Below are 27,047 nucleotides of genomic sequence, written 5' to 3'. Positions count from 1 at the left end.
CATTCTTCAACATGACTTCATATAGATGCAGGGGATTACTTTTTTTAATCATCCTAAAATTATACCCACACGCACTATACACACACACACATATATATGTACAGTATGTATCATGTACATGTAACATTAGTTATATAAGAGAATAAAGGTATGTATATATAGGCGTCTGACTTCATTTTTCAAATCTTAAGTATTGTTAATGTTAAATGGATGTTATGAATATTAATCATATATTAACAGATTAGTGCAGTGGTAACGATTGACTCTTTTCCTGGTTGCACTAGCAGCAGTGGATTAGCTTTAGCAGTGTCAGTATAAACTGCAAATTCGTCTGAATTCACCTCAAATCGCAGCGGTTTTACACTCAATGTCACCTAAACAGAGCTGCTGGACGACAAAGGTAAGCTTCACTTTAGTGTTATGCTATACATTCGTGTACATCGTCGTTTCGTTCACCTTAAACATCGTGACAAAAACAGTGTCATCCTATTGAAACTATTGGTTAGCTTAAACATGAAGGGAAAATAACAAACATACCTAAGTGCATGTTTGACGAACGCTGTATTTTAAAGAGTTGCGGTTGTGCTATTTAAAATACAAATCCTTTGCAGTTATGTCGGAAAATATCGCTATAACGGTAACGTTCGTTGTTGTAAATCTGTAGGACAGCGAGGTCTGTGTAATCATGTAACTTAGTCAAATGTCATAGTAAATATGCAGGGCAAAAACAGCATACTGATTTGAGCACCATATTGATTTAAGGTTGTTACGCAAACAACTCCACAACACTCAGCAGCTGACTCTATACTTAAATAGTAAATGCGTGATTGTTTTAGCTAGCCCACATATACTGTTCTGCATCGGTGTTTCATAATATTATTGGGCCGTGTGAAGTTCCCATCATGCACTGCGCGTACTACGTAGTTTCCGGTTAGCTGCTGGCTACAGTCAAACACCGGGATGATCAGACCTCATTCACCAGGCCCGTGTGTTTCAAGTAAACCCGCTGGTCTTCGTTACTGGAACTGTAATATCGATGATTACCGGCAGCAGAACGAGAGTGACAAGCAGTGGTCCGCTAGACGTCAGTTCATTGTGAAACACATTGAAGAGTACGAGGGAAATGCTCTTGATAAGCTGCTGGCCCTGTCGATGGTGTGGGTTAACCATGTTTTCCTGGGATGCAGGTGGGGACTGGATTCAGTAGGATTTGGGAATTAGGCAGTTTGGTTATTTTTGGCAGGAGTTTGAGTGAATACTTGTATCACAAAAGTCCTGGTCAAGTTTATTTTATGTCATATTTATACAGACCATCTTAATTGCAAAGCTATACATTAGTAATGCCAACCAAAGCATGTCGTCAACATTGGCTGTTCTTTCTTTGACAGGTATGGCTCCCAAATGATGCACAAGGTGCTTGAGATGGCAGAAGGGATTAATGTTGGCGAAATGCCCTCGTATGAACTAGTTCCAAGCACCGAAGCAAAAAAGAGGCCATATTCATCTGATGGGAGTAAGTCTATCTATGCTTGAATCAGTCTGTCTGCCTGTTTCGATCGATCTTTCTATGCATCACATTTTTATCAAACGTTTTTCAGCATTGAAACTTTTTGTGGGTGTTTTGCATCAAATAAACTAAATGTTAATATTTTATTCTGCATTTAAAAAAAACAAAATGAAGTAATCGTATTTGCATGCAAATAGTTATTTTAATCATGTATTATTTCATATGTCAGGTAAAGAGCCCATGAGGAAGATGCCTGTGTCAAAATTCACATCCAGACCTCGATTTGAACCGGTACACTTTGTAAGTGGCGGAAGCAGCGGCAGTGGAATCGGAGAAACTGACGAAAAAGAAAACGAGAAGGAGCGCAGGAGGGGTGAGATGAATGACGTAAGAGAAAGAGAACCAGATCATCCGCCGTACAATGGTAACCGTGGCAACTGCTCCTCTTCCTCCTCGGGCTCCCTTGAGACCAGGAGTTACGGTTATGATTCTTGGTCTGAGCACAGAAGCAAGGACGTGGCCTCTGGCGGCACATGTGGGCCTGGCTTTGGCAGCAGAGGGTCCACCCCGAACTTCATGGGCAAAGTGCAGCAGGAGTACACCGCTAGATATGAGGCGCATAATGCCAGACAATCGGACTCATACTCGCAGGCAGGCCGAGCTGATGGATACGGAGGTTCTGGAGCCTGGGATAGCGGTTGGCGTGGACTGGGATTTGGCCATCAGGATAGGCCGACCTCCAGCAAGGCTTTCAGCAGGGTATACGACGGTCCAAGCAGAGGCGGCTCTGGTCTTCTCCCAACACCTTCACTACCGTCTTCAATCCCTGCATCAACAATTGATGAAAAACAGAGGCTGATTACCAGAGTATCATCGGCCGTTGCCGTTACCCTGAGAGATCCTGCGTTCATGAGTGGACCCGACACGCCAAACTACAATTTCATACTCAGTCGCAGCATTCAGGCTTGCAAGACAAACCCAGAGTATATCTATGTTAATTTAAGAGATATTCCACCTGCTGATCTTCCTAAAAACAGAAAAGTACCCTCTGAAGGATATGCATGTGAACTGAGGTGTCAGTCTGTGTACCTTGCCACAGGGTACTCTGGGAGCAAAAACGGTGCCAGAGACCGAGCGTCAGAACAGGCTGTCAAGCTGTTCATGAGGCCGGTGGAAATTCGTGTCCTGCAACGGCAGTACAAGCGTACTTACGTTAATGACATGGTGGTTTGCCAAGTTAACACTTCAAACCCAATCCTTACCCCACCTCTTCGCAACCCTGAGGACAAGCCGCCCCCTAGTACCAAGGGCCAGTATGAGCCTGACCGAAGCAAACACTGGACAGAATTTGTAATCATGGAGAACGCACACGATGCCATCTGTATACTCAACAACTCGGCTGCATTCAACCGCATGAAGGTTGATTATACTTTTGACCCGGTTCCCAACAGTAATTTATGGCTCTGTTGTGTGTACTTACAGGACGAGCTGGTGGCGCAAGCCAGAGGGACCAAGAAGAGCTCAAAACACACAGCAGCAGAGGAGGCAGTAAGGAAGTTGCGAATGAACCAGGCTGCTCGTCAACAAGAGCAACAACAGCAGCAGAATTTTTCTGGCGGGAACCACACTTCAGACCAGCCTGGTAGTCGCTACGCCCAGCAAAGCAACAAGAAAGCGCAGCTAGGTGAATTGGTCATCCTTGAAAACTCAGATAACGCTATTTGCATAATAAATGACACTGCTCAATTTAATAAAGTGCTTGCTGACTACAAGTTCACGGTTCTGCCGGACCATCGCTGGCAGTGTGAAGTTTACCTCGACGGTCAATATGTGGCTGCGGGTGTTGGACCCAAAAAGACGGTGAAGCACATTGCAGCAGAGGAGGCCCTCGCCACACTTCGGTGCACACAAGCTGTGGTGAAGTCCAACCTCAGGAAGGAGGGCCACGTGGATGCAATTTCCCGAAATCAAATCATGGCTCGTTCTGGCGAGGAATCCATGCAGCAGGAGATCAAGGAGGACAACATTGGTAACCAGCTACTCCGGAAGATGGGTTGGACGGGTGGTGGTTTGGGTAGAGAAGGAGAGGGCATTGCTGAGCCCATCAAGGTCAAAGAGCAGTTTACCAGGGAAGGACTCGGTATGGACATGGACAGGCAGAGTAATCAGCTGACTAAGCGCGATATTGAGGAAATAATTCGGAATTATGCGAGTTCTGAACGTCAAGATGACCTGCGCTTCTCCACAGAGCTCAACAATGAAGAGCGCCGGCAGATACACCAAGTATCCCAAAGATACGGGCTGCGCAGCAAATCGTACGGACAGGGCCGACAGCGCTTCCTCGTGGTTAGCCGCAGAGTTCAGAAGGAACAGCTGATTGGCCAGCTACTGCAGGAGGGGCAGGTGGGACGATATGAACTGGTGAAACCTCAGGCTTCACAATGACTAGGCTTAACAGGCCTCTGAGAAACCAACAGATGACCATTAATAAAGCAAAGTGATTTTACTTCTATTGTTAATATGTTTCCGAAGAGTGTACTATTTTTTAAAAAACGGAAGGTGGACTGAAGTCTGGAAAATCTGTCAGTTCTCAATGACAACAGTGCGTATCCTTTGCCACTCTTTACTATGTATTTCTGTACAGTTCGTCTGGATTTGCTGTTGGTTAGTTTGAGACCATATGATGAACACACATTACTAACTAAACTTTGTCATATCACTTATCCTGTGAATATTTATTGACATGGATATTAGTTTGGCCTTTTGGCAGCATGAGCTCCTCTCTGAAATGACATTCCATTTTATGTTTTCACAATGGACAATATATCATTCACTATATCATACTCATTTATCTGTTGTAAGATAAACACTTGAAATATAAAAATAACCTTTAAGTAATTACAAAACAGTATATATTTTTTATCATTTTCTGGTTGTTGATTGTAGAATTAAATATTTATCTCAACCTTACATCTTTTAACTCCCTGTCTGGCAAATGCCTAAGCAGCAATCCCTGTGAAGTTGTTTGCCATTGAGAATACTGTCAACCAGTCTGCTTGTGACACATTAAATTTAGTCTGGTCATTGTCCATTTCCTAGTTCATTTAATGAAATGTAAATGCTTATCTTTGTTCAAGAACAAACACCATAGTTTATTTTACTGTTTATTTACAAGAAGTGAGAAAATGTACAGTTTCTTACATGGGTACTAGTGCAAATCTGACACTCTTGGTAAATTAGAAAAAAAAAGAAGATTAGCTTAAATGGATACTGCATGACAGCATCACATCCATATGGTTGGAGAAGCAATTTAATGTGAAAATAAACGGCACTTTAATGGAACTTAAGAAAACGAGCAAAACAACCATGCATCTGGGGTGCAACAGACACAAAATAGTGAGCACAGAAAAAAGAAAAGCAACACGCTCAACTGTGCCAATTTGTAATATTCTGAATCCAGGCCTCAGGCATGGGGCTTTGTGGGACAGAAAGATCACTGTGTACCTTCAAACAATTACACAGTGTCAATAGGCAACAACAGTATGAACTGCTTACTTAAAAGAACAAACCACTTGCACTTGATTAAAAAAAAGGGCCATTTCCAACATTTGGTACATTACAATTTTCAAACTGGTTTTAAAAGTTCAGGTTTTCCAAGTGCAGTTATAAAGGCATGTTTCTGAAACATGTAAGCTTTCCATATGTTAACATCCATCTTTAATGTCCTTGAAGTTTCATTTGGAACTCTGAACAACACATTAAGCGGCAATCGGTATGACACTTTTGCAGAGACTCAAAGAAATCAATCTCTGGATTTAAACAAGGATTGGATTCATACTGAAAACAGCAACCAACATGTTAATACCCAAAATTAAATCAGCTCACAGTGTAGGAGCAACTCATAAAACCAAAGAAATAAGATGACAAAAATGAGGGCAGGCCAAATAAAAGCAAGTAACCCTAGCAACAATATTTTGTTAAACTAAGGTTTATCCTCATCCAGGATAAGGTTCTGCATGAAGAGGGAGACCACAACACAACAGCACTCTAATCTTGCAACAGAACAGACAATTCTACCGAGTACGTGGAGAATGATTCAAAACATGATGTGTTTTATTTTATTCTTTGCAAGGTGGTTTTCCTCTTGTTGGCGAGGCGGACTATTGTTCATATGTGAACTGTAAGGAGGGTCAACAGTCACGCCAGCTCTGTTCCACAATGGCCGAAACACGCTTCTCATATTCTCTCTTGTTTTCCTGATACAGCTGAGCTGCCTGGCTGTTGGCAGGGCTGTTTGGGTTCGGCTCATCCAGTAAAGACTGTGACAATGAAAGGCATGTTAACAACCTGAATAACATACTAACATTTTTTATAAAACCATCAAAAAAGGCATAAAGAAAAGTTTCAAGCAAAAAAAGAAAATTATGTTAATTAGATTCAAAATTCCAGACTTCTCTTTAGATTTTAAGTTCACAATATTGAATTTACAATTTGTTACTTTCCCAATACTACAAACTAGTGTCACAGTACCAAAATTTCACTAATCAGTATTAATACCACAATAAATTTCACAGTTTTCGGTACCATAGCAAAAACTATTTTTAGCATGTACCCTTAAAATATTTCACAATTAATTAAACATTGCTTTAAAAAGGTCAAGTGAAAAGTAATAAAATTAAGAACAAATAAATGTATTGTATAGAACAAGTGGCAAGTCTGTAAGAACTATTTTGACGGATTATTTTGTTTATTTTTTTATTTATTTTTTTGTCTCATCCACTGCTATGGTTATCACTGAGACAATCATTGCAATTTTGGATTCAGTCCAACATTTAATTAGTTCACATTCTTGCCAAAAGTCCCATTATAAATCAATGAATATATCTATACTGCACAATAAATCTCTTATTTACATGGTCATAATGAAAGCACACAGAACTTTAAACTGTGTGCTGAATAAAAACTCTGTAGTTTTGAGCAGGATTCTCTCTAACTCAACACGTTTGATTGACAGGAGTGTTCACACTTGCCACCGGTCCTGAAGAATCTCTATCATTACATTTCAAATATTTCAGTATTGACTTGTTACCGAAGTACTGGTACTTTTGAAAAAACTACTACAAACAAAGCCTGAAAGAAGAAAAATTATATTTGAACGTCTCTTTAAATTACTTATATGATACTAATTTGTTTCTTTAATTCTAAAAAGAAATATATATTTTCATTGAAAAGTGATTCATCAAGAATGGAGTGAGACTAAAAATTCACCAAGCCTAGGGTAATGGTGACACCTGATTAGGAAAAAAAAAACTTTTTAGATTTTAGAAAATAGAATGGGCCAACAATCTGGAAACGCGAACATTTTTAAATACTTTAAGTACGTTTTCTTTTTTCCCCATGTTTATCCAGATGTGGAAAATAGTCAAATCAAATTTCATACATGTCCATACTGTATAGGAACCCTGTAGTTTGTGCAAAAAAGCAGAAAGAAGTGCAGACATATCATACCTGTATTGAGGTTAAAATTGAGGAAACATCATATGTTGGACTCCAGCGATTCTGAAGAATATCCAAACATATACTACCATCTGCATAAACTGAACAAGGAATACAAAGAAATACAATTCGATTTTATGGTCCACTGACACATACTCCAAAAATGCAATACTAGGATTTTAGAAATAGAAAACTTACCATTAGGGTGAAACATTTTGGAGACAAACCGGACTGTAGGAGGTTTGTTTGGATATTCTTCTGTAAATTCTACTGTAAGTTTGAAAGTTCCTATGACAAGCAGAAAAAGAAAATATGAAGCAAAACCATTTGCCACATGTAAACAAAAAGAACCATACCATGCAAAATACTAGTACACAGTTATACAGTGGCATATACAGAATAATCTGTTGTCAGTATTTGGAACCCAAAGCGCAATCCTTATTCAGCTGTTAGTGTAAATTATGGTTTACATTATGATAATCTGATCAAATGTGACAGTGAAGACACTTAAAATGTTACACAATTTGATTATATATAGCATTATACAAACGTTTGGAGTAAGTTTTTATTTAATAGAAACTGATACTTTTATTAAGCAAGGACACATTAAATTGACCAAATGTGACAGTAAAGACTTAAATTAAACAAGTAAAACCTAAAAAACAAAACAAACAAAAAAACTAAATATTAAGCAGCACAACTGTTTTTAGCACTGATAATAGAGACATGTTTCTTGAGCAGAAAATCAGCATATTAAAATGATTTCTGCAGGATCTTGTGACACTGAAGACTGGAGTAATGTTGAAAATTTAGCATTGCCATCACAGAAATAAATTTCATTAGAAAACAGTCATTTTAAATAGTACTAATAGTTTGCAATATTACTGTGTTAACTGTATTTATCAAATAAATGCAACATAAGTGAGCCAAAATAATAATATTTTTTTTACTGACCATAATCTTTTGAAGCCATTTCTTCAATTGCCGCATTAAAACTGAATATATATACAGTGGGGCAAATAAGTATTTGATACACTGCCGATTTTTCAAGTTTTCCCACTTACAAAGAATGGAGAGATCTGTCATTTTCATCATAGGTACACCTCAACTGTGAGAGACAGAATAAATAAAAAAATCCGGAAAATCACATTGTATGATTTTTAATTAATTTCCATTTAATTGCATGAAATAAGTATTTGATACAATAGAAAAATAGAACTTAATATTTGGTACAGAAACCCTTGTTTTATAATTACAGACGTCAGACTTTTCCTGTAGTTCTTGACCAGGTTTGCACACACTGCAGCAGGGATTTTGGCCCATTCCTCCATACAGGTCTTCTCCAGATCTTTCATGTTTTGGGGCTGTCGCTGGGTAACATGGAGTTTCAGCTCCCTCCATAGATTTTCTATTGGATTCAGGTCTGGAGACTGGCTTACGGAGCCACTCCTTAGTTGCTCTTGCTGTGTGTTTGGGGTCATTGTCATGCTGGAAGACCCAGCCACGACCCATCTTCAATGCTCTTACTGAGGGAAGGAGGTTGTTGCCCAAAATCTCACGATACATGGCCCCATCCATCCTCCCCTCAATACGTCCTGTCCCCTTTGCAGAAAAGCACCCCCAAAGCATGATGTTTCCACCCCCATGCTTCACGGTTGGGATGGTGTTCTTGGGATTGAACTCATCCTTCTTCCTCCAAACACAGCGAGTGGAGTTTATACCAAAAAGTTCTATTTTGGTCTCATTTGACCACATGGTCTTCTCCCATGCCTCCTCTGGATCATCCAGATGGTCTTTGGCAAACTTCAGACGGGCCTGGACATGTGCTGGCTTGATCAGGGGGACCTTGCGCGTGCTGCAGGATTTTAATTCATTACGGTGTAGTGTTACTAATGGCAACCGTTGAGACTGTGGTCCCAGCTCTCTTCAGAACATTGACCAGGTCCTCCCGTGTAGTTCTAGGCTGATCCCTCACCTTTCTCAGGATCATTGATACTCCACGAGGCGAGATCCTGCATGGAGCCCCAGTCCAAGGGAGATTGACAGTCATCTTGAATTTCTTCCATTTTCTAATTATTTCGCCAACAGTTGTTGCCTTCTCACCAAGCTGTTTGTCTGTTGTCCTGTAGCCCATCCCAGCCTTGTGCAGGTCTACGATTTTGTCCCTAGTGTCCTTAGACAGCTCTTTGGTCTTGCCCATAGTGGAGAGATTGGAGTCTGATTGATTGAGTGTGTGAACAGGTGTCTTTTATACAGGTAACAAGTTCAAACAGGTGCAATTAATACAGGTAATGAGTGGAGGATAGGAGGGCTTCTTAAAGACAAACTAACAGGTCTGTGAGAGCCAGAATTCTTGCTGGTTGGTAGGTGATCAAATACTTATTTCATGCAATAAAATGGAAATTACATGTGATTTTCTGGATTTTTTTAAAAATATTCTGTCTCTCTCACAGTTGAGGTGTACCTACGATGAAAATTACAGATCTCTCCATTCTTTGTAAGTGGGAAAACTTGAAAAAAATCGGCAGTGTATCAAATACTTATTTGCCCCACTGTGTGTGTCTATACACACACACAGACACACAGTCATGGCCAAAAATATCGGCACCCTTGATAAATATGATCAATGAAGGCTGTGAAAATTCACAAAAATCTAACCTTTTATTGGAGAATAAGTATTTAAAATGTGGGGAAATACCATTATGAATTTTTTTTTCTCTAATACACATTGGCCACAATAAATGGCACCCTTTTATTAAATACTTTTTGAAACCTCCATTTGCCAGTTTAACAGCTCTAAATTTTCTCCTATAATGCCTGATGAGGTTACAGAACACCTCACAAGAGATCAGAGAAAATTCTTTCATCCAGAATCACTCCAGATCCTTCAGATTCACAGCTCCATGTTGGTGCTACTTCTCTTCAGTTCACCTCACTCATTTTCTACAAGGTTCAGGTCAGAATGGCCATAGCGAAAGCTTGGTTTTGTGCGCAGTGACCCATTTTTGTGTTGTTTTTGAGGTTTGTGTTTGGATTATTGTACGGTTGGAAGATCCAAAAATGGCCCATTATAAGATTTCTAACAGAGTCAGTCACTTATTGATTTTTTTATTTGTAGGTATTTGATAGAATCCATGATGCCATGTGTCTGAACAAGATGTCCAGGACCTCCAGCAGAAATATAGGCCAACAACATCAAAAATACAGCAGTATATATCATTGTACACATAGGGTACTTTTTATATCGGTGTTCACCAAACCCATCTTGAGTGTTTGCTGCTAAAAAGTTCATTTTTTAGTTTCATCTGACCATAGAAGCCAGTCCCATTTGAAGTTCCTGTCGTGTCTGATAACTGAATATGCTGGAATTTGTTTTTGGATGAGCTAGGAGAGTTTTTCTTGAAACCCTCCCAAACAACATGTGGTTATGTAGGTGCTGTTTGACAATTGTTTTTAAGGTTTTCTGACCCCGAGACTCAAAATATTTTCTGCAATTCTCCAGCTGTGATCCTTGAAGAGTCTTTAGCCACTCAAACTCCCCTTCTCACCGTGCATTAGGACGATATGGACATGTCCTCTTCCAGGCAGATTCGTAACATTTTATGTTGATTGGAAATTCTTAATTATTGCCCTGATGGTGGAAATGGGAATTTTCACGGCTCTAGCTCTTTTCTTAAAGCCACTTCACTAATTTGTGAAGCTCAATTATCTTTTGCTGGACATCAGAAATATATTCTTTGGTTTTTCTCATTGTGATGGATGATTAAGGGAATTTGTGCATTGTTTTCCCTCCTATTTATACTTCTGTGAAACAGGAAGCCACGGCTGGATAATTTCACATTCATAATCACCCTGGAGTGCTCAAAATTGTGAATATGAATGGGAATATACTTCAGAGATATTTTACTCAAAAGAATTTCTAGGGGTGCCAATAATTGTGTCCAACGTGTATTTGAAGAAAACATTTCATAATGATATCCCCCCCCCCCCCCCCATGTTAAATTCTTATTATCCAATGAAAGGTTAGATTTTTGTGAATTTTTAAAATAAAAGATCAAAAGGATTAACAATGCAGATTCATTTTCACAGCCTTCTTTAATCATATTTACCAAGGGTGCCGATATTTTTGGCCATGACTATGTGTAGAATTCAAAATATAACAGTTTGTGTTTTCTTGACTTACCATCTTCAAAGGGTGTTCCTTCCGGGCTATAGTCAGAAGAAATGGGTCAACATGTCAGGTTACACACAACACTTGGCATGACAGCAAGAAATAAAGCCAAAATCACCAGCCAATGTGCAGCAGACCTGCGCATTAACGTTACTGTAATCCAAAAATAACAAGGCACACAGTCTACAGATATGACATTATAACCTGTTTCCTTCACCACAACAACACAACACAACACAACACAACACAACACACAGCTCTATTCAGGACACCGTCACTTCAAAGATCAAATAACCAGCACCTCTTATGGGGGACCACTGACCATCTGGCCTATTTAAAACTGTTTACATTAACGCTAACAAGCTGGATGTCATCTCACGGATCTCGAATAGTCTGAGATTAACAAAATTGACAGTGTGTTCTGATCACTGCTCAACGCTGTCAAAAAAAGGCAAATGATACAAACCCAAAAATGACAGCGTTCCAGACCATAATGTTGTTTTCCGACGGGGCTCCGCTAACTCCTGCTGGTGGATCCTCCTGGAGACTGAAAAACAAGTTACATTACATATAATACACCTACATTACGACAACACTAAATACATGATCGGAGAGCAGTAATGATGTTTATAAATGGCTATTGTGAGGAAAAGTCGCCATGTTAAAGCCTGAGAGCAGCCGGTGTTCAAAAAGCTGCCGAGGGCCTTTAGCATTTTCTGTGTCGCTTACCGTTTAAAATCTCTCATCAGACGCCGTCTTGCTGGGGTTGACATGTTTTAATTGGATATCCAAGACATAAACATAAGGTATCGACGTTGTTACTTTGAATCCGGTTCAATTCTTTTAGTTAAACGGACGTCGGTTGAATATCGATGTTAGCCGTTCGCTTGCTTGGATCCTCCTGCCTGTTTTCTCTACTAAACCCGTCTCTCTGGAACTGGACCAAACCAACACAAAGTGGGGGGCACGCAACTGCTCGATTATATAAACGTTAGATCGTTCACACAACTGAAAACGTATTCGTGGTTTAGAAATCATTAGATAAGTATACTTGTGACTGGCTTTATTAATTCGAGTGATTTCGATAAATAAGAAATACAGATATATTTACAACCGTATAGAGGAAACCCTTCAAACACGTACAGTTGTAGCAGCCTAACATAGTTACGTCATGGGTTTGACAGTCATGGTAGGTACAGGAGCGTAACTTTACAGGAGCACTGTAACTTTAAGTGGAGTGCCAATTAGTAGTAAAATATATTTATTGGCATTATTATTATTCGAATACATTCCTCATAGACCATGTGTTGATTAAGTCTTGTAAAATTATTATCAGTGTCACAATGATTATCTATTTTGTTCAAAGTAACCTGTGCTGTTTATTAAAATAGAAGGTCAGTTCTTCACAGTGTACAATTTTAAAGGTACAAAACAAAAAGTGAACTTGATCTTTTTTAAAAATATGAGTTATAAACTTACACCCAAGTATTTGTGACATTATTGAAGTGAAACATAATTACAGTACATTGGAAATAGTAAAATGCTACATTTAACAGAGGCTGGCATTTTTGTTCAATTAAAAAAAATCTAAAAAAATCTTAAGAGTGTTCATTTTGTTCAAAGTGAATGTAAAAGGCTGACCTCTCTGAGGTATATCACAATGCATCCTTGAAGAATATACACATAAAATATTAAATAATGCACATTTTAAAAAGATCTATTAATTATGAAACAAAATCCTTCACAGTTAGATTAGCTATTGCACTGAAGGCAGGCTCCCCGGGTAGGAACTCCCCTAGAATGTATGACAGCAGCATCTATGGACACACAAACACAAAGAAAATAAATGATAATCTGGATATTTGTTTCAAAATGGATTTAACCGCATAAGAATCTTAGCTAGAGTCCTCACATAAACCAGTTTCTTGTTCTCCTCAGTATCCTGGAAGATCTTGAACACAGTTTCAACATCAGTCTTCTTGAGAATTAGAGAGTTTGAATCTAAAACCACCACAACATTTACTGGATATTGGTTAAGATGAAAGAATAATAATAAAAAAGAAAAAGTGGGCAGACCCAGGCATGGGGAAATATTGCACATACATTTTGAATTTATAAGCTGCAAAGCCTTCTCCTTGGTCTCGCGTTTCTCCTCACTATCACGTGGAGGCTGGATGGGCACGTTTCCTTCTGGCCATAACTTCTCCCGGAAATTGTCAATATAGGATGCAATCTGAGCTTCAGTGGGATGCATCTTTTTTAAAAAGTTGTTTATTTTCCTGCATGGGAAAAAAGTTTATGCTTATCTTCGCATCTACAGCTGAATATCTTTGGTGTTTGAATACATATGAAATGGGATACTTACTTCTTTACCAAACTCTGGACTGCTTTTAGAATGGCATCAACAATGTTAATGAGGACTGAGTTACCTGAAGATGGTAAAGACAAATATTGAATGGCAAAGAAAATCAGTTTTAGTTTCAGTTCTTGGCGATCACAAAAGCCAAACAGAACAAGGGAGTTACTTCATACCAGTTATTTCCTTAACTAACTCAAATATGGCTTTGGTGGCCTCAACTTGGTCCCAGTTGTTCTGGGGTTCCTTTTTCTGAGCCTGAGGCTGATTTGCCATCTCGTCCTTGAGCTGTCCAGTTTTCTCTTTTACTTTGACCTTTTGAAATCCGTTTGCCTTTTTTTGAGTTAACTTTTCTTTTTTGTTTGTTTTGCCCACAGACTGAGTACTTATAATGCCGTCGACTGAGTCATATTGTAAGCCTTCAGTATGGTTCATGACTGAGCTTGAGATATCACTGGAGTGTCCTGAAGGACTGACTAATTTTGACCTATTAACAAAGATATCTAAACTTTCAGCAAGACTCTCCTGTCCATCTGAAACCACATCCTGTTCATCGGAGGTCTGATCTTCCATATCTGGTTCTATATTTTTAAAGGTGTCAGTTTCTTCACTAGGGTTACAAAACCTAACGTTTGTAGCCACTGCTCCTTCTACAATGCCCCCCTTTGGCTCTTCATCTGTGTCGATGCAGGCTGGCTGTGCTGTTGGTCCACTGTTATGTTCTGAGGCTCCTGCTCCATCAAGTTTTTCTTCTCCTCTGGGATTATGGGACTGAGAGGAAAAACAACATAGTATCACCAGAGGGTGGCAGTATGCTCAATAATTTGCATTGTGCTGAAGCTAAAGGTATATGTCTACTATAAATCTACAAACTTTAAGACATCAAATCTTGATGCATGTATATTGATCCAAATACATACAATATTGATATAAAAAAAATACACAGTTCAAAAGTTTGGGGTTGGTAACACACAGCATACATTTTTTTATTCTTAATTACTCCAAAATTTTGACCTGTAGTGTATGCTGTAAATCAACAAAATTTAGCTCTATTTGGACAAAATTTAAAGTCTTTCTGTATTTACAGTGCCCTCCAAAAGTATTGGAACAGTAAGGCCAATTCCTTTATTTTTGCTGTAGACTGAAACATTTGGGTTTGACATCAAAAGATGAAAATGAGATAAATCGATTAACATTTCAGCTTTTATTTACAGGTATTTTCATCTGGATCTGATACACAACTTAGAAGATAGCACCTTTTGTTTGAACCCACACATTTTTCATGTTGCCAAAAGTATTGGAACAGATTAAAGTGAAAAATACTTAATATTTAGCTGCAAATCCTTTGCTTTCAATAACTGCATCAAGCCTGTGACCCATTGACATCACCAAACTTTTCATCTGGATCTGATACAAAGTTGTGTATCAGATGCAGATGAAAATACCTGTTAATCTCTCATCTCAAATTCATCTTTTGATGTCAAACCCAAATGTTTTCAGTCTACAACAAAAATAAAGGAATTGGCCTTACTGTTCCAATACTTTTGGAGGGCACTGTATATTGATCCAATTATATAAAATATTGTTATAAATACACTATCATTCAAAGATTTTAAATGTTTTGAAAGAAGTCTCTTATGCTCACCAAGGCTGATTTATTTGTATCAAAAAATACTGTAACAACAGTAATATTGTGAAATATTACAAAAAATTTTCTATTTTAATTTAATACAAAATATAATTTATTTATATGATGGCAAAGCTGAATTTTCAGCAGCCATCACTCCAGTGTCACATAATGCTTCAAAAATCATTCTAATATGCTGATTTGCTGCTCAAGAAACATGTCCTATTATTAATGTTGAAAAAAGTTGTGCTGGCTAATATATTACTTGCCGAGTAAAAGTATTTACTTCTTTCAAATAAATGTTACTGACCCCAAACTTTTGAACAATAGCGTTTCATCAGTTTCATCATGATGTTTCCATTAAGCTATTGACCTAAATCTGTTTTTACCTCATCCTCATCTTGGCCAGGATTAAGAAAGCTTGCAAGTCCATTGAGAAAACTCCAGACACCTCCCTTATGTTCCTTATTACTCAGCAGCTGTACAATGGGACACAAGAACTGGAATGCAGGCTGACTGTGACCAAGCTGCCCATCAGAAACCAGTTCCTGAAGAGAAATTAGAGGAAAACATTTCCAGGTATTCATTTCTACTGGTAACCCCTTATTTAATTCTAGATAGTGTGTGTGGCAGCTTACTTGTAAAAAGTGCTCCAAGGCTGATCCAACTTCTGCATAATCACCATCAAGATCCAGCTTTGTTTTCTCTACTATTGCAGATATAGAGGGTAAATTGGAAGTATCCTTAAAAAAAATACAACAGAATAAGAAAAACCTTTTAAAAAGCAAGCAACTACATACATGAATCCATTATAAATAATAATGAGTAAAATATGAATGACTATAAAACAAAATAGTATGGGTTTCGATACAACTGATGGATTCCTCACTATTTCCTCTCTCACCTGCCAGAGGCTGTGAAAATAAAGTATATCTGACTGGGTCTTTTTTACATCCCAGTTGAGGTTCTCAGGGTTATTTTTCTCCTCCAGGTGAATTGTGAAACACAGCTCTTCATTTTCCTTTTGAACCTAAGACAATGGGTTTTTTATAATTATTCAACTCAACTTAGCTTGTACGTTGTTTAGCTTTCCTTGTTTTTAACAGATGCCTTACATTTGTAACACGGACTGCCCACTTCCCCACCCGCCACATCTCATAGGAAAGCCTAAACTCCATCCTATCTTCTTGGACATTTGTTGTTAGGTAAACATCCATTTCACTGTCCTTTTAAAAGAAGGCACAGACAAACTTAGTTGCACAGAAAACTTGATACAAATCCATTCATAATGCATGTTTTCCATACATATTCAGAGTCCATGCCGCTTCTAATGGAGCCCTCTCTGCAGCTTGCACCATCATCTTCAATAACAGCAGATCGTCGTGCTGATAAAGCCCTCTGCAAAAGCTCTTGCTCCTTCTTCTTCTTATGGTTTTTCTTTTTGGCTTTCTTTGACTTGACCTTATCAACAAATTTAGAAAGTCGTTCTTTGAACCTATTGCCTGCTTAGATAACATTGAAAGAGGTCATTAAATTACACTTTATTACATTATTTATGTACACTTACCGCTCATAAATCAAATTACTAAGATGAAAGAGAAAGATACATCACCCTTCTTCTTTTCTTTCGTGTCTTCAGACCGACCATCCTCTGCTTCATCTGTCAATCTGCGGAATTTGTGAAAACCAGAATTAGGCGACCAATATGATGATATGATGAATATGCTAAAACTATATGTTTCTGAGATAACTTACACTTCTGCTTCTTCACTTCCCATGGAAGATGGTGTGCCTTCCCTATCTGAGTTTAGCAGGTCTCCTGTTGAGCTTTTAGAGGTTACTATATCCAGCTGCAAAACCACCATCTGATTGAGGTTGTCTGGATTGCAGAGGCATGTCACGAGCACATCAAGAGCTAGAGATGGACAACAGGAATAACAAAGAATCGGTAAATTAGTAGAAAATACACAATACAATTAGTACAGCACAAAAATAACTTCTACTACTAAAAAAAACACTACTATTTAAAGGTTTGGGGTCAAAGTTTTGCTCAAACATATTAAGCAGCACACCTGTTTTCAACATTGATAAAAAGAAATGTTTCTTGATCACAAAATCAGCATATCAGAATGATTTCTGAAGGATCATGTGACATTGAAGATTGGAGTAATGATGCTGAAAACTCAGCTTTGCATTATAGGAATAAACTGAATTTCAGTTTTAAATTGAAATAGTTTCTCACATTATTTTTTTTACTACATTTTTGATCAGAAAAGTGCAGCATTTAAGGGAATCTGTTAAGAAAGACAGTAAAGGTTTTAAAGCACCAACAATCATGATTTGGTATACAAAGATAATTCACTCTGTCACCATAACCACTGTGAACAAAGTGAAGATTAGTTGTTTTGATATCCAGGAATATTGTGGCACACAAAAATGAAGATAAACAAGTTTTTGCAAGCAGTGCAAGCATGTTGAGACCATCCTTGAAGCATTGGGTGACAAAGTAATGTTTGTTTCAGAGATACTGTCCTAAACATAACAATGAATGCTACAAATGTTGATGCCAGATAACTGATGAATGTTCTGATCATTAAAAAGATCATTAGAAAGTAATTAGCACCAAGGTCAGTAGGACTAACCTTTTGTAGCAACAATCTCAATTAGGACACACCGGTAGAGTTTTGCTTCCCAAAGGTACTCAGGAAAAAGGTTTCTCACCAGAGCTTCAGAAAAGGTCCTGAGGACTGCCATCTCCTCAGACCTTGAGCCGAACACTGGAGAGCTGAAACAGGTAAACAAATGATCAAGCCAGTTTTCACAAGGACTCATTTTACTAGCAGCTTTCCTGGAACTACAGTACATCATGTGATGAGTCATAGGTTGGGATGGAAAGTCCATGAGTGTTGGCAGAAATACTTTGATTTTAAAACATAAGACCCAGTTGCTGTGATGATGGTCTCTAAAATGGACCAAGCATAAAACAGAACAGGAAGGAAAATGATAAAAAAAGATAGTGATGACTCATGTTATATTATTACACAGTATTCTCAGAATAATTGAGGCGTACGTAATAACACAGACAAACTTGCTCACCCATCTGACTGCTTTGCATTATGCAGGTGCTGAGTGAAGATCCTAATACAACCCACACTGGTAGCCGACAGATCAAAGTTCTTTGCCTTGCAAATGACTCTCTCGACTACCAGGTTAAACTCCTTCTGTAGTGCCCTATGTAGGGGCTGACTGTCGCCAAGTTCTGGGACCGTGTACCACGGCTGGACCAGGTGAGCATAGGCACATTTAAACACTGCAAAAACATTTTTAAAAATCTATTTAATCATGCACAACTGCAATGATCCCCTTATAATACCATGTATATCACTTTTGGTGAGGAAGTGAACAGGGTACAAAATTTCCTGAAAGTGTTATGCCACACAAACCTATGAAATATTACCATATTATCTGATCTACTGCTTCCTGTTCTATGTCATGTTTACAACAAATCTCATGGTCATGTCATGAAAATTTCTTCAGTCACTATCTCCAGACATGCTTGAGAGGCACAATGGGGGTGATGCTTGCAAACAACAAATGTAGTATTTACCCTGGAGGAGTGACCTCTGTACATTTTGATATTGCATTGTCTCAGACATTGTTTGTCCAGATCTTGCTGCATCAGTCTCATCAATGACACCAACATGGTGAGCTTTCTTTGTCTGAAACAGGAGGATTAAAGAGCAAGAGATTAAATTCCAGTAATTTCACTGATTATGTCTGATAGCAGAGTCATGAATACAGAAATGAGGTCAGTAAGAGCTTTGGGGTTTTTTCTTTCTGGAAGAACCTCCATACAGAAATAAGGAACAAAAAGTGATCTGATGGTTTCTTTTTGACATGATTACAGGAACTAGTCTCAACCAAAGCGTTTAATAATTCCTACTATTGTAATGATGCCGTCCAAATTCTTCCCACAGTTAGTTCTGCCTATAAATTCACTTTATTGTTATGTATCAATTTACAATAACCATTACAGGTACATATATTCAATTGCATTGATGAAAAATCCAACTTATGATAGAACCTTTGTTTTGGGACACAGGCAATGGTTTCTAGCTGGTCAGCAATGTTTATTTACATTGTGTAAACTGGAATACCATCTTAGAGAAGCAAGAAACCAGGTACCAGCTGGTCAGTCCATTCCAGGCCTTTTTCTAAATGACCCCGTTTATAGCTAACCAAAGGACAAAATTCAACTTTTTTATATAATTATTGATCTAGAGAGTCCAGAGAATTTGATTGGATCGAGGTTTGATCGAGATTGAGCGAAAAACCAGGGACTAGTTCGCAAAAGTAGATTTTTAACATAATTGAGAATATTTAATGAATGATTTGATTGACAGCATAAGTCCAAGAGCCAAAGTTGCTCAGGATGAGTAGATCTATCATATGATATGAAGATCTAGTGTTTGTGTGAATATATGAACATGTTTGAGGCCATATTCAATTTGAGGTCATATTCTATATAAATTGTGTGTTTTTGAGGCCTTTTTAACTGTTATAGCGCCACCTATGGTCCAATCTCCATGAAACTTTGCATACTTGTTAAGAGTCATGTATCACCGGTTTTCACCAAGTTTCGTATAGTTTTGAGTTTTGTTTAGGTTTTATGGGCTTTTGGGTATATCTGGCCACGCCCCTTATCTAAATGACCCCTTTATAGCTAACCAAAGGACAAAATTCCACATTTTTTTCATAATTATTGATCTAGAGAGTCCAGAGAATATTACTGCAGTGGTTTGATCGAGATTAAGCGAAAAACCAGGGATTTGTTCGCAAAAGTAGGTTTTTAACATAGTTATGAATATTTAATGAACGACTTGATTGACAGCAATGGTTCTTGAGACAAAGTTGCTCAATATGAGGAGATCTATCAAATGATATGCATATTTTGTGGATGTGTGAAACACCACGTGATTACAGAGCCCAAAAATATAATTAGCGCCAACTAGTGGCCGATTTCTTTCAAAATTCTTACAGACCTTTGGGGCTATGAGTCGAGCATGCCCACCAAGTTTTGTTCCGATCGACCTTCGTTAACCTTGTCAAATAGATGCTTAAACTTGTTTGGCCAATGGCAGCCATGTTTTTTTAGATACGCGAATGTCCTCATAGATATTTGAGCCACTTCGAACAAAGACACTGCATATGGCAAATCTGTGTTATTTTTTATTATTATTTGACCAAAGATTGAGCTCATTTGCTTGTGTATCAAGTTTGGTGAAGATATCACATTTCGTTCACGAATTATAGCCATATTCGTAAAATTTGCCCCCGAATTTCGAACGTTTTGGGGCCCCATTGCGACAGTGAGTCGAAATTTCAACTTTTGGGCAAAACTTAATTGTGCAAAAAAAGCAGACCTCGCAGGGCAAATCTAATTTTTTAGCCTTTTGTCTAACTTGACCCAAGGATTCCAAAAATGTAAATTCTTTGAGTCTATGACAAGCGGTTTAGGAGATATTAGTAGTTTTGCGTTTTTGATCGCTGTAGCGCCCCCGATAGGCCGATTGGGGCAAGTCTTTGGATCTGAGTAGCGAGCAATACTACTACGTGCTTGAACCCCTAATAATATCTAGGCAGAAATATTCTTAATGTTCTTAAGTCACATACTTAAGAATGAATTAATTACAGACCGATATCGAATTTCCCTCTTCTGTCAAAGACATTAGAAAAGGTAGTATCATCACAACTATGTTCCTTCAGAAAAATTATATGTGAGGATTTCCAGTCAGGTTTTAGATCATATCATAGTACTGAGACTGCTCTCATTAGAGTTACAAACTACCTGCTTTTATCATCTGATCGTGGTTGTATCGCTCTATTAGTGCTACTGGATCTTAGTGCCGCGTTTGACACTATCGACCACAACATTCTTTTAAATAGACTAGAAAATTATGTTGGCATTAGAGGAAGTGCACTGGCATGGTTCAAATCGTACTTATCTGACCACCATCAATTTGTGGCAGTAAATGAAGAGGTATCATACCAATCACAAGTTCAGTATGGAGTACCTCAAGGCTCAGTACTTGGCCCCTTACTTTTCACGCTTTCCATATTACCCTTGGGAGATATCATTAGGAAACATGGTGTTAGCTTTCACTGTTATGCTGATGATACCCAGCTCTATATTTCTTTGCGACCTGATGAAACTTACCAATTTGCAAAACTAACGGAATGTATAGTTGATATCAAAAACTGGACGACTAGCAATTTCTATAGCATTTCTATCATTCAAATCCGTTAAAGGATTGTTAGGCTGCATTAATTAGGTCAACCGGAACCGGGAACACTTCCCAAAACACCTGACGTACTTGTTACATTGGTAAAAGAATGGCATCTATGCTAATATTAGTCTGTTTCTTTCTTATTCCGAGGTCACCGTAGCCACCCAGATCCAGACTGTATCCAGATCAGATGGTGGATCAGCACCTAGAGATGACCTCTACAGCCAGGACACCTAGATGAGCCCCAGAGACTGATCCCCAGTGAAGACACTGTCTCCAAGACGGCCATCGGGACAAGACCACAAGAACCAGATGAGTCCTTTGCACAACCTGATTCTGCTTTAGCCTAGATTTAAACTGCTGATTTTGTCTGGCCAGAGGAGAATGACACTATTTTGACAAACTATTTCCCCGTCTAAATACTGTAAAGCTGATATGCAAATTGTGTCAAAGCAGCTTTACATCGGCTTGATATAAAGCTGGGTGGCTTTTTATCAAGCCGATGTAAAGCTGCTTTGACACAATTTGCATTGTTAAAAGTGCTATACAAATAATATTGACTCGACTCTTTCTTATAGCCCCCCCCCTAAAATGGTCCATGTGACAACCGTGTTTCAACTGTATTTGTTGAATAAAGTTATTTTAGTTTTCTTTGCATACAAAAAGTATTCTCGTAGCTTCATAAAATTACAGTTGAACCAATGATGTCACATGGACCATTTTAATGATACCCTTGCAACATTTCTGAGCTTTGATCATGTTAGGACCCTTGCTGTCTTTGAAGGATCAGAAAGATCTCAGATTTCATCAAAAATATCTTAATTTGTGTTCCAAAGATGAATGGAGGTTTTAGGGGTTTGGTTCGACATGAGAGTGAGGAATTAATGACAGAATTCTCATTTTTGGGTGAACTAACCCTCTAATGACATGCTTTTTTCATTGGTCTAATTTGGCAAGTAAAGGTTCATGTCTAAAATTTTAAATGTTATTTTTGATGGATTTTGTATGTTTGTAAGTATCCACAGTTCAATGGCTAAAATTTATTCAACAAGTTGTCAGCTGCAAAGTATGGTTGAATTGGAGTTATGGTCAAATTTGATAAATAAATGTTTAATTAAAATAATGTGCTTTTTTTATCATTTTGTTATATTTATTGTAAAGTACTAACAGAGTAAATGGTAAATACAGATAAAAATATATAAGTAAAAAAGTAAATATAGGACATTGTATATACAGCATATAAATGAAATCTACTCAAAAATATTTGTTTCGGATTTACTATTGAATTACTATTGCATTGCGTAAGAATTTTAATTATATTTACTAAATTTTATTTCTGAGATTAATCTAATTATTTGAATCTACTTCATTTTGTTAGTTACATTTACTTGATTCTTAAAGTATATTTCAATGATTTCACACCTTTAAAATTCACTCAATATTTTTTAGTGTAAAAGTAGTAGATCATAGTAAAAGTTTTTACAGTGCACGTTGATATATGCAGCAGCAGGAACAATCTCGTTACCTGTTGTTCTGTTTCGTCAGGTGTATCATCCGTCTGAGTACTTGTTTCACGGTCTTGCTTTTTGAAAGGGAAATTGAAAAAGCATAAATAACAAAAGAAGGCTTGTGTCCATATTTGTCCAAATTCTGAGAAGTACCAAACAAGTACAAATACAATGGCGAGGAAGCACCGCCAAGTGTTCATTGTCAAAAAGGTCCAGGTTCAGAAAGAAATTCCTTTGCATTAGATTGCTTCATTCGTCCACTTAAACGCAACACTTTATCCCGCTCCTCTGCTTTCATCCAGACAGACTGAATGCATAACCGGAAGGTAAGTGTTCATGGTTTGAAGAATTTGCGATTGTAATGTGATTGGTGCACTTGAAGATGTCGTAGTAGGCTATTTTGCCCTCCCTAGAGCTACTGTTTAATCTTTACTATAATCTGGTAATAATTGCATGGTCCAGCAGTGATTTCATGAACAAATAGTTCTAGTTTACGTTCACTTTACTACTGACAACCGTGTTAAAAAATGACAAGAGTAAAGCACGCACCATGCGATAACATCAAGCATATGGAGAAGTACTTTAACACATGCGACTTTCTTCAACCGCAGGGTGGCACACTTGGGCTACATTTCAATTAGGGAGTGTTTTAATGTGTCTGCAAAACGGGTGGTGAGAATTTGTTTACTTATATTCTTGTTCAAGGCGACAAAATGTAACATAGCATCATTACATTTATTGCATATATTGTTAATTAAATGCATTATACCACACAGTCACACACTCTACCGCCTTATTAACATGGAATATTGAGATTTTGATAGTTCGACTCTAATGACTCTAATGCACAATATGCACAGTGAGCACTTTGACAAGACAGTGTCAGATTGTCAGCATCTGTCTTTAATTTCACTACTCATTTACAAAGAGTAAATTTATCATCACTAGATTATAAGGATTTCATAGCTTATCATAAAACTGTGACCTGATTATATATATATGTTTTTCTTTTTTTCCTGCAAACAGGACAACGCAAGCCTTAAGGAAATCTGAAGAAAGCCTGTTCTCTGCATTTCCAAGAGACTAAACCTCCACAGCCTAATGTTGTATTTGTTTAAATAAAATGTATAATATATAATAAAATTATTATTTGTAACATATTGTAGTACTATGTAGGTCTACTGTACGTATTACTGTATTAACTATTATTATTTCATACTAATATTACTACTACATATACTATTAGTAGTAGTAGTATGTGTAAGAAAAATAATATTGCACATTCTTTTTATTGTACTTTACAAATCTCAAGTGCTACCACAGACAATAACAGTAACACCAGTGTAACAATTAGAAATAAGTTCTGTAATAATTACAAATAAGATCTTTGGAATAAAATGCGGCCTTGAGTTTATTTTCATCAAAATATCAAGTAATCTGCAAAGAATTGACAATATGAGCTCTGTTGGGTTGTCTAAATAATTTTGCGTGTGTATTTTTTCCCAGATGGTTTATTTGTACAGCTCATCATTCATGGCCTTTGCAAGCTGTAGGGCTTGTCTTGGGGCCCTGGAGGAACACCTCTTCAGCCTCCTGCCATTTATTACTCAAGGTATGTTTTCAGTTTTTGTTTGTACAAAAACTGTTGGATTTTTGTGTTACACAACATTTCTGACAACAGCATTTATCTCTTCTTTTAGTGAAGTTGAGGAATTTGACAGAAGAATTGCTCGAGAAATGAAAAATCTCCCCAACAAGAATGTAAAGCATTTATTTTATTTGATGTTGTTTATTTTTATTTTAACCTGTGCTGATCAGCTGGCCCCCATCTTCACACAGATCTTCAACAGATCACTGGAGCTGTGTGAAGTCCCCTCATGCTTCAAAGGCTCCACCATCATCCCCGTCCCAAAGAAACCCAAAATTACTGGACTTAATGACTACAGACCTGTGGCTCTAACGTCTGTGGCCATGAAATCATTTGAAAGACTGGTTTTGGCTTATCTGAAGGACATCACTGGACCCCCTGCAGTTTGCCTACAGAGCAAACAGGTCTGTGGATGGTGCTGTCAATATGAGACTGCACTTCATCCTGCAGCATCTGGATAGACCAGGGACTTATGTGAGGATCCTGTTTGTGGACTTCAGCTCCGCTTTTAACACCATCGTCACGGACACCCTTCAGAATAAACTAACTCAGCTCTCCGTCCCCACCTCCGTCTGTCAGTGGATCACCAGCTTCCTGACAGACAGACAGCAGTTAGTAAAGCTTGGTAAATCCACATCCAGCACACGTACGATCAGCACTGGAGCTCCTCAGGGCTGCGTACTCTCCCCACTGCTCTTCTCCCTCTACACCAACGACTGCACTTCTAAAGACCCCTCTGTCAAGCTCCTGAAGTTTGCAGATGACACCACACTGATCGGCCTCATCCAGGACGGTGACGAGTCTGCTTACAGACAGGAGGTTAAGGAGCTGGCTGTCTGGTGCAGTCTTAACAACCTGGAGCTGAACACACTCAAAACTGTGGAGGTGATCGTGGACTTCAGGAGAAACCCCCCTGCTCTTCAACCACTCACGATCATGAACAGCACTGTAACAACAGTGGAGTCATTCATATTCCTGGGCACCACCATCTCTCAGGACCGGAAGTGGGATATTCACATGGACTCCATTGTGAAAAAGGCCCAGCAGAGGTTGTACTTTCTTCACCAGCTGAGGAAGTTCAACCTGCCACAGGACTTACTGAAACAGTTCTACTCCGCCATCATTGAATCCATCCTCTGCACCTCAATAACTGTCTGGTTTAGCTCAGCTACCAAATCTGACCTAAGAAGACTACAGAGGGTAGTCCGGACTGCTGAGCGAATCATTGGTACAACCCTCCCCACTCTCCAAGACCTGTACTCATCCAGAGTGAGCAAAAAGGCTGGTAAAATCACTCTGGACCCCTCACATCCAGCACACTCCCTCTTTGAACTGTTACCGTCTGGTCGACACTACAGAGCTCTGAGAACCAGAACGACCAGACATAGAAACAGTTTCTTTCCTCAGGCAATCCATCTCATGAACACTTGACAATAAAACGTGGAACACACAACTCTATTATTTATTCACCACACTTGTTTACTTTTTTTATCAATTTTTTTCATTTCAAATTTGCACATATCAGACCTGTACACACATAATTGTCTATATTATATATTGTGTTTTTGCTGCTTTGTACATTGCCTATTTGGATATTATTATTTTATCTGTGTCCTGTCCTGTTGCTGTCTCACTGTGGAGCTTCTGTCACTACAAAAAAATTCCTTGTATGTGTAAACATACCTGGCCAATAAAGCTCATTCTGATTCTGATGTTATTTAATATGTAATATATACATTATTAACCCAATTATTTTTTTCACCATTTTTCTCTGCATTGTTTACAGGTTGATGACTTGTAGGACCTCATGAAATAGAATACAAAAATAAAGTTTGGTGTGAGAAAATGACTCCGAGCACTATGATTTATTGTATGTAAATATAGAATTAACGTTCATCCCATAACTCAATACTAAAGAATGTGATAAATCCTTAATAATTAGGAAAATAAATGACTGAAAATATTTAACTCAACAATTTCTATTTACAAATACAATTAATAAAAAATAAACCAGTTTGCAGAGAAGAAATGGATTCCTGGACAGGTTCATTCATGCAGCTGGCATATGATTAAACCTCTACAGAAACATGATAGAGTACAGCACCCTGCCGCTGCCAGCTAGAGATTAAACCCGTAAAAATAGACCCCTATGACTGATCCTGTACAAGTCATGTGACCTGCGAGTAGAGTCTGCCTCCAGCCAGCGCGAGTTTGAACCGCCTTCCCAGGATTATGTCACGTGCACCAAATCTGCCTCTTGTGTAATCGGCTCTTCCTGTAAACGCGTACAACGCAATCCATTATAAAAATTTAGTAATTTGTTCTACTAAACTTGACATATTTCTCACAATAGCAGTGACGAACGAGTTGACACATTTATAGAATATGCACAATTCTTATTAGTTTATTATTCGTGATACTTATATTAAACCCAGATTTATTAATCC

General features: G+C 38.1%; 3 protein-coding genes across 6 annotated transcripts; 1 reads left to right on the top strand and 2 right to left on the bottom strand.

Annotated features, from left to right (window-relative positions):
• The first annotated feature begins 82 nt into the window (after nucleotides 1–82).
• LOC306883690 (NF-kappa-B-repressing factor-like) lies at nucleotides 83–4,846 on the top strand. 2 transcript variants are annotated; one of them, XM_079439093.1, is made up of 4 exons: nucleotides 83–148; nucleotides 288–400; nucleotides 1,389–1,513; nucleotides 1,737–4,846. In XM_079439093.1, the coding sequence occupies exons 3-4, from the start codon at nucleotides 1,402–1,404 to the stop codon at nucleotides 3,950–3,952; spliced, it is 2,328 nt and encodes a 775-aa protein (XP_079295219.1). In that variant the 5' UTR covers nucleotides 83–148; nucleotides 288–400; nucleotides 1,389–1,401; the 3' UTR covers nucleotides 3,953–4,846. The 2 variants fall into 2 exon arrangements, with proteins under 2 accessions (XP_079295219.1, XP_079295218.1); XM_079439092.1 differs by lacking the exons at nucleotides 83–148; nucleotides 288–400 and adding an exon at nucleotides 916–1,187.
• On the bottom strand, nucleotides 4,638–12,106 carry LOC306883692 (ubiquitin-conjugating enzyme E2 A-like). 2 transcript variants are annotated; one of them, XM_079439098.1, is made up of 6 exons: nucleotides 11,904–12,106; nucleotides 11,641–11,721; nucleotides 11,187–11,212; nucleotides 7,202–7,291; nucleotides 7,016–7,104; nucleotides 4,638–5,826 (listed from the first exon to the last, which is right to left on the bottom strand). In XM_079439098.1, exons 1-6 carry the CDS (start codon nucleotides 11,945–11,947, stop codon nucleotides 5,698–5,700), a joined length of 459 nt encoding a protein of 152 aa, XP_079295224.1. In that variant the 5' UTR covers nucleotides 11,948–12,106; the 3' UTR covers nucleotides 4,638–5,697. The 2 variants fall into 2 exon arrangements, with proteins under 2 accessions (XP_079295224.1, XP_079295225.1); XM_079439099.1 differs by having other exon boundaries at nucleotides 4,667–5,826; nucleotides 11,641–11,714; nucleotides 11,904–12,090.
• Nucleotides 12,107–12,223: 117 nt separating this feature from the next.
• On the bottom strand, nucleotides 12,224–23,269 carry LOC306883579 (uncharacterized protein). 2 transcript variants are annotated; one of them, XM_079438946.1, is made up of 17 exons: nucleotides 22,970–23,269; nucleotides 18,765–18,876; nucleotides 18,254–18,467; nucleotides 18,021–18,119; nucleotides 17,800–17,942; nucleotides 16,913–17,072; nucleotides 16,770–16,825; nucleotides 16,463–16,659; nucleotides 16,273–16,383; nucleotides 16,062–16,187; nucleotides 15,796–15,900; nucleotides 15,547–15,705; nucleotides 13,707–14,301; nucleotides 13,540–13,603; nucleotides 13,278–13,453; nucleotides 13,087–13,175; nucleotides 12,224–12,991 (listed from the first exon to the last, which is right to left on the bottom strand). In XM_079438946.1, the coding sequence occupies exons 1-17, from the start codon at nucleotides 23,150–23,152 to the stop codon at nucleotides 12,899–12,901; spliced, it is 2,682 nt and encodes an 893-aa protein (XP_079295072.1). In that variant the 5' UTR covers nucleotides 23,153–23,269; the 3' UTR covers nucleotides 12,224–12,898. The 2 variants fall into 2 exon arrangements, with proteins under 2 accessions (XP_079295072.1, XP_079295073.1); XM_079438947.1 differs by lacking the exon at nucleotides 18,021–18,119.
• Nucleotides 23,270–27,047: the final 3,778 nt, after the last annotated feature.

The sequence above is a fragment of the Barbus barbus genome (assembly GCF_936440315.1).
Source record: "Barbus barbus genome assembly, chromosome: 17".
In the NCBI taxonomy this organism is placed as follows: Eukaryota; Metazoa; Chordata; class Actinopteri; order Cypriniformes; family Cyprinidae; genus Barbus; species Barbus barbus.
This window is presented reverse-complemented; position numbering and strand designations above follow the sequence as displayed.